General features: G+C 38.6%; 1 protein-coding gene across 2 annotated transcripts in view; it reads right to left on the bottom strand.

Annotated features, from left to right (window-relative positions):
• Positions 1-4,764: 4,764 nt before the first annotated feature.
• The window catches only part of LOC107658635 (RING finger protein 122-like), a 7,023-nt gene continuing 3,413 nt past the window's right edge, over positions 4,765-8,374 (bottom strand). For both annotated transcript variants that reach the window (XM_016447298.1, XM_016447371.1), the window contains exon 6: positions 4,765-5,144. In XM_016447298.1, the coding sequence (XP_016302784.1) occupies positions 5,030-5,144 (115 nt within the window). In that variant the 3' untranslated portion in view covers positions 4,765-5,029. The remainder of the gene's footprint in view (positions 5,145-8,374) is intronic.

The following is an 8,374-nucleotide window of genomic DNA, read 5'->3' as shown; positions in this document are numbered from 1 at the left end:
TAAAGAAGTGCACTATTACATTTTGCACACCACACCAAGCCCTTCGAGAGTTACCGTATTTGCCTACACACGAAGGAAATTGAAGGCAGTCATCTTTTGTGACACCCACAAAAATACACACGCACACCTCAAGCCACACTATGCGTGTGTTTTGGCACAAACTCAAACAGACTAATTTTATGCCACACCCTGCTCTCTGTTTTCGTCTGTCTCTTGTTAGTTTCGTTCCCCCTCAATGTTCTTTTTAAAAACGGTCTTCCTCCCCTGTGGGCTTAAGGCCACGAGGTCTGGATTTCTAGCATTATAAAAAAAGGACTAGTATCCTTGATCGTCGTCGGCTCAAATCACACCCTCACTTGCGGACACATTTCACTCGCCCTTAAATATGCAGGTTTGGGCTGTTATTTGGTAGAAAATCAGTTTTCTGTGTGAAGCTTTGAAACCAGACAGAGCACAAGCAGCCCAGTAGCACCTTGTAGACAGGTTATAAAACACACAAATGCACACAAGGACATTTTTTGGACAAACACCTTCCCGTAGTAAGATTATGCTCTGACAAATCTAGGTGGGTGGGAGCGTCACAACAGGAAATGGACTAATGTTTATAGCCGCACTCATACTTGAGGAGGAAAACATTGGGATTCATGTGAAATATGTACAGATATAGTATTATTATTGTCGCAGATGTGAACTTTCTCTTAACCCCATATGGAAAACAGGACATTTTAAACACTATGACAAGAGCTCATGTCAGACATGCACTTCATTCCCCCCGTTTTCCATTCAGTGCTCGCTTTCTCGGCGTGGAGGGGAGATGAGTCTGCTGTCGATTCCTGTCTTGTCTGATTTTATTATTTATCATTGCTCTTTGGGCACTGTTAGCGATGTGCAGTTTGTATATTAACAGTACAGGAAGCATCAGGAGTCCTTGGATGTGCTTTTTTTCGTTTGTTTGAAGTCATTTGTGTATCATACAATTTTATCTTTGATTATATAATAATTGTTATTATAATTATAAAGATAATTGATGGACCTGTATGCATCTCTCTTCTGTGTTAACTAGCAGAGTTTATGAATTTGTTAGAAAGAGGAAAAAAAAAGAATTCACATCAAAATCTGTGACCATGATCATGAAAAACTGAGAAACCAGCATCACTTGTTGATCAAACTGTTCAAAAAGATGTTTGACTGTCATGTGTTGGTGGATCATTAAGTTCTATCAATTTAATTAAACATGTACAATTTAAATCGATTTGTTTTTCTAAAGATGTGAAATATTTCCATTATGTTTTATAAGTAAAGACTTAAGCCCCATTGCGTTTCATTGGCTTTATTTGGAGAGAGCAGAGCAGCACCGCATTGTGTCAAAACGCGGGAACACAAGGGGGCGTGTCCGGAAGGTGTATGTGTGTCATGCAAGAAGACAACGGTGTGAGGACAAAAAGAAAGCTTTTTGTTTGACTAATTTCACTTCGCATCTCCCACTAGTCCGTTTAAATATCAATAAGGACATCATCATTTAGGGAATGTAGAAAATAAAAACAAATTAAATCCTCAAAACATTCGTTATCCGTGATAACATTTTGTGCCGTAATGGCGAATTCAGCTGTTGGCCACCGCCCTCGCGCCATGATGACAGACCTATGGTACACGCCCACACTATTCCCTCGTTGCCCATTGGATGGAACGCAGTAACGTCATTTCTACCTACTTTAACGGGCCAATGAGGATGTCAATCAAACGCCCTCCCTCTGAACGTTGCGTTCGAACGCTGCGGTAATTTATTCATCTGCGCCGCCTCTGATTGGACAACGCGCACGTCATTCAGCGGTTCCACGGCTTCATAGGTTCAAAGGGCTGCTGGCTGCTTCTATATATCCCATTTTCGCACACATCCTACTTCCCGATAGGGATGGGCGATACCACTTATTTTGTTTTCGATACGATACCGATATTTTTCAAGGCAGTATCGTCGATATCGATACCGATTCGATACTTCTGAACTAAACTTTTAAATTATGAAATGTATTAAATTAATAAATTACTAAGAGTAAAATGGGTAATGATAAGCACTTAACTTTATGTTTAAAACGCATTTTAACATTCAATACGCCTTAATTGTAACTTATTAGGTTATATTTTTGTTTACACATGGTTCAGATATGTTTTTTGTTTACACATGATTCAAATCTATAAATACTACAGTTGAACTATGGTCACTTTAATAAAACCATGGTTCATTTTCATAAGGGACTGTCAGTGACGGGCTGTTACATGCATAAAATGCAACCTTTTTATTCTGACAGTGTATGAGTTCTATTAACATTACAGAATAGAACATGATCAATATTATCTTTCAACGTTCAATTTAAATAACTGTAATTGCACAAACTATGTAGGCTACAATTTCAGTTTGTTTATTGTGAAATAACTCTGATAAGCATTGTTTAGGGATGCCGTTCCCAAAAGCTTTAATGCTTTCTTATGATACTTTTTGGAAAAGCAGCCCTGTTTGAATGTACTGTCAGAAGTGAGTGAACGCTCTCTGTGATGGATTAGTTCTGTATTGCAACATTTGCGTGTTTAGATGAGCAGGAAAACAGTTCTATCCTACACAATTACTCGCTAACAAAGGTTATTCGTCCAATTCAATGCATATTGTAAGCATTATTATTATTATTATTTTGTTTAATTAACAAAATCACTGGTAAATAAAACAGACCTTAGTATCGATATTTTTTGTTTGAGTATCGATACTTTCGATACTCACGTCAGTATCGATATATCGATACTTTGGATCGATACGCCCATCCCTACTTCCCGATAAGCTGCGGCATTTTGTAGGATTCATTCGGCGACCAGCTACTAATACAGAGTGATTTTTTTTGTCATCATGTCCAATCCCAGAGTTTATTTTGACATCACCATCGATGGAAAGAGTGCTGGGAGGATTGTAATGGAGGTAGGTCACAGAAAGTGACTGGATTGCGGCGGATGTCAGTGTCAGCATGACACAGTTTTATTAGTTCCAATGGTTTCTTTCATTAAACATCATTTAAAAAGCGTATCGTGCGTGTAATATGTCTGTTTAGCACTACTATTTTGAAGCTGGCGGATGAGGAAGCAATTGTGTTTCCCGCGCCGAGTTGCAACAATGTAACATTTAGCCGTTGATCAGACGCTGCAGTGTTTCCGGTTGTGATAGAAATAGAACGCTGTTTGTCACGAGACTGCTGTCACTGACAGAATGCGAGCTGAGCTGCTGTCACTGACCGCTGAGCGCACAAGGCGAGTTCTCAGTGATTGCAGACCAGAGCATGTGAGCGGAGTGGTAATATTTCCTTAGGCCCTGTGTCCACCAAAGCGTTTTTCCCCGCGGCTAGGTGTTTTTTCAGTTGTTCTCAATGGGAGCGCGTGGTCCTGATATTCATGCTAAAGGTTGTCTTGATGGTAGTGGGAGTCATTACAAGGCATTAGAGGACAGAATGCTGCCATGCAACTTCACCTGCAGGAGAAGAGAAGTAGGTGGTGTACCTCTGTCTAATTTCTAGTGCTTCCCTAGAGGCATTGTTGCTGCCTACTCGCTGGATGGGCTGCATAGCAAGCTGCTGTTCTAACGGCAGGGGGACACAACTTCCTTCCTCTTCACCAGCATCCTCAATTGCCATTCCTAAATGAGATGCTTATTCCATGTGTCATGGTCCTGTTTTATGTATTCTGACGGTCCCCAGGACACAATCTGTTAAACATGGATTAAAGATGGATCAAGATTCCTTTCAACAGGTTTTTGTATTGTCATTTCTTGGAACAGATAGCTCAGCTCAATTGTTGTTAAAGAAAGAGATTTAATTTATCATGTGCTGATATGCTCTTGTAATTTAGAAGTCTTCAAAAGGAGCCCATTAAAGTTTGTTTTGGTTCTAAAATGGCAGCGTTCTGCTGCAGTTCTTTCTATTGGCCAGCAGGTGGCGCGCTCTGTCACTTTATTAGTGCAGTGGTTCTCTCAACAATGTTAACTAAAAATAAAACCATAAAATATTTATTTGAAATAACTGGCTTTTTATTTTTATTTCAGCTATTGCCAAGGCAAAAGTTGACCTACTAAAATAATTAAAACTAGTAGCCTAAACTAAAAAAGTAAATAGAAAAACTATATTTAATAAATATAATAAAACTATATATAAACACATTTAGAAAACAAAATTACAAAAATTAAAGTAAAATAAATAAATAATGATTCTGCTTTAAGTAAAAACTGATGTCTAAAATCCAACAACTAAGTGTTAATATGTATCCTATTAATACCATAAACTGCATAGGCCCAGAAATATGCAAGTTAATTCATATTTGATTTGAATTTAGCATTTGTTTTCTGTCCCACTAAATTTAAATTACTTAAATCCATTAAAGGGGTCATAGGATGCCCATTTTCCACAAGTTGATCCAACAACAGAAGACCTCAATCGCTTAGGAGTCATTCTTGTCTGCATCTGCTCCAGCGGTTAAACAATGGCGGACTGATGACAGCTCACTCAGGGCGGAGCTAAGGTAAGACACCAGTCCAGTCTGTGCTGAAACGCTACTGTCCATCAAACTATCGTGGGCGGGGCCTGTCTGTGTGACGTCACACAGACAGGCATCTGAGATTGGCTCGATTTGAGAAAGGGGTAAACATTTAACCAGATTTAAAACAAAACACTGGGTGGATTTTTATCATTATAGGGTGGTTGTGTACACACACTGCCAACACACATTTCAGTTCAAACAACTTGTAAAAGTGCATGTAGCATCCTATGACCCCTTTAAGTGAATACTTGCAAATGATCTTACATACTAACACAGGACACCAAAAAAAGAAACCCACAATACTGTACGTAAACATTCTGCACACATTTTAAACCAGACATACCAGAACATTACAAGTGATGTTTTACAACAGCAGTGCTTTTAAATAAAGGCCTTTTGTTTGAATTGTACAAGACTATTAGGTAGAAATGTTGCCCGATTCAGAGAACTAAATTGTAAGTATCTAGAGCAGTTCATCCAGCAGGTTTCCTGGGCTGTGCGTTTGTCCCAGAGCATCACTGATGGGGTTGTTGCACATGGGACATGAACATCTCACTTCCAGCCACTTCACCAGACACCTGGTAAGACAAAACATCAGAAACAATTCTTACCAGTTATACTTAAAGTAGGCCTACTGTAGCCCGTTCAAACCAAGAACGATAACTATAACAATAAAGTTTTAATAACCGTTCTACTTCTATGAGAATATTGAAGTCCATGCCACAGCTATAACGATAGGGTGACCCTAGGTCCGATTTTCCAGTTTTCTTCATTTCTAAATTGTCTAAAATCATGTGTTTTAGCCTTAGGTTTGTTTTCCTCTTTATAGTCCTCATTGATTTCATGTACACTTATTTACATTGCTACAGCATTCTCTGTAAATCACGCCTACTCGCACTCCACGATTGGTCAATTGCGTTCAATGCCTGCACGCTATTGGTCAAACTACTTTTCAATCACTACCTGGGGGGTATTCCAAAACGCAGGTTATGTGACATACCCGGGTATGTTTGAGGATAAGCGAGAGGATAACCTCAGCTTTCAGTTCCAAAATCGGAGGTTACTTTCAGGGTATGCAAGTAACCATAGTAACTTGCTCCGGAGCAGGTTATGTTCCAGGGTTAGTTCACTTCAGCGCACGTGTGATCTACTGACGAGCCTTCAGTGGGCGTGACAGATAGTGCACAACATTATATAATATTACAATATGTAATATAGCCTATTATATATATATATATATATATATATATTTGTATGATGTGTTAATGATGAAGCGCTAATATAAGTAATAAATAAGGTAGGCTAATATATTATTCTAATATGGTTATTATTTATTTTATTGGCATAAAATAAATAATAATTATCTGTATAAATGATAAAACACTATGACAAGGTGATATTTAATTTATTATATTATATATATTTATTTATTACATTTTATATTATCATCTCACACATGGATCGGCATTTTCTATAATGTCTGAATTCTAAATCAAAATACATATCTGATATGACTTAATATATAATTAGCATCAAACAAACAATATAATTCATATTCTCAAGGATTAAAGATTAAACCATCAATTAGGAGGCGATATGCACTAAGCATATAAACGACCATTGAACAAAAGAAGAAGAAAGAAACAGCATGGCGCGCTTTTTCTTAGCGTCTGTTTCCATAGCGACTCGTCGATTCGTCGTTCTGTTGAGAATGTCTTGAGTCTTAACCAGGAACATACTCGGAGTTGAATGAACTTACTCCCTGACTGCGTTTTTTGGAACCACATACCTCTATTAAGCAAGGTTAGGGGCTAATCAACCGAAAGTTCAGGGTTTATCTGACGGTAAGTTAACCGTGCTTTCTGGAATACACCCCTGTAGTCAGAGCCGTTGCTTTTTCAACGGCTTTTGTCTTCAACATTTTAGGCAGTTTAGAAATCCTGGCCAAGACATGTCCGGTGTCCTGACATTTTATCCTACCTGTCAGATTGTCTTACCAGGGTTTACACATAATAATAATAATAATAAGTTTAATTTATATAGCGCCTTTCCCAAGCTCAAGGACACTGCACAATGACAGAAGCAAATACATTCCTACATACATGGACAAGACATTTTCCAAGTCCAGAACATGTGGTTGCAGTTGCATACCACAGTAATAATACAGTATTATATAGAGAGAAAAAAAACAAAACATTTTATAACAGGTAACATTAACATGACATTATAACAGGTAATATTGGTGGAACATATAGGTTTTGAGTTTAGACTTAAATTCGTGGAGTGTGGTTATTGTCCGGAGAGCCAGGGGCAATGTGTTCCAAAGTTTGGGAGCCATAGCAGAGAAAGATCTACCTCCCATAGATAATAGGCGAAATCTCGGAACACAAAGAAGTTCAACTCCAGATGATCGAAGTGGACGAGAGGGAATATATGGAGAAAGCAGGTCAGAGAGATAGGTAGGTGCAAGACCATGGAGTGACTTAAAGGTAAGCAGAAGAATTTTATAAATGATACGAGAGGACACAGGTAGCCAGTGGAGGTTGAATAGAATAGGAGTGATATGTGCAGACCGTTTAGTGTAAGTTAGCATTCTCGCTGCAGAATTTTGAATATATTGCAATCGAGAGATGGAGCGTACTGGTAATCCGGAAAAAAGAGCATTGCAGTAATCAAGGCGAGATGTGATTAAAACATTTAAAGATTAAATTAAAGATTAAAGATTTAGAGAAGAGTCGAGAATGATACCTACGTTTTTAACTGTGGCAGATGGGATAATTGATGTGGCTTCGAGGTCAAATCTAGGGGCATTTGTTATGTTTTTTGTTACAGTTGGGGGCCCGACAAGTAAGATATCTGTTTTAGTCAAATTCAAACTGAGAGAGTTGGAGCTAAGCCAGGTCTTTAACTCATTGACACATGACAATAGAGATGCAGTCTGGTGGAGAGAGTCAGGTCGGCAGGAAGTGTATATCTGAATATCATCGGCATAGCAGTGGTACTGTAGACCGTGGCGGCGAATAATTTGTCCGAGGAGCATGATATAAACAATAAATAATAATGGCCCTAGGACTGAGCCCTGTGGCACAACCTGTTTAAGAGGGACAGAGGGAGATTTATAGTTATGTATGGTGATGTAATATTGTCTGTCCGTCAGATATGAGGAAAACCAGGATAACGCCATTCCTGAGATGCCAATCTCTGAGAGACGCATGAGTAATAGTTTATGAGAGACCGTATCAAAAGCTGAGCTGAGATCGAGTAGTAGAAGTATAGAAAGATTGCCCGAATCACCAGAAAGGAGTAGGTCGTTTATAACCCTTACTAGAGCAGTTTCAGTACTGTGTTGTGAACGAAAACCTGACTGAAACATATCAAAGAGTTCATTGTGAGCTAGAAATGACTGCAATTGAGCGGCAACAACCTTTTCCATGATTTTTGAAACAAACGGTAGGTTGGAGATTGGGCGATAATTAGTGTAATCAGTTTGGTCTAGATTTGGCTTTTTAAGAATAGGGGTAACAGCAGCAGTTTTAAGTGAAACTGGAACAGTGGCAGAAGTAAGAGACATGTTTACAAGATGTGAAATTGGAGCAGAAATGACAGAGGTGCAGTGTTTCAAAAGGAATGTTGGTGCAGGGTCAGCCCGGCAGAAAGAAGAAGTGGATTTCAATATTATTGACACATCAATATTGCGTCCTTTTTCTCATGCTGAACAACAATATTTAATGTATCTGCATTACTGTAAGGGTATGTTTAGGGTTGGGGTAGGAGTAGACTTTAATAAAACACCATCTAATAGGTAGAA

Source organism: Sinocyclocheilus anshuiensis, unplaced genomic scaffold, assembly GCF_001515605.1.
Source record: "Sinocyclocheilus anshuiensis isolate Anshui unplaced genomic scaffold, SAMN03320099.WGS_v1.1 scaffold269, whole genome shotgun sequence".
NCBI classification, from domain to species: domain Eukaryota; kingdom Metazoa; phylum Chordata; class Actinopteri; order Cypriniformes; family Cyprinidae; genus Sinocyclocheilus; species Sinocyclocheilus anshuiensis.
This window is presented reverse-complemented; position numbering and strand designations above follow the sequence as displayed.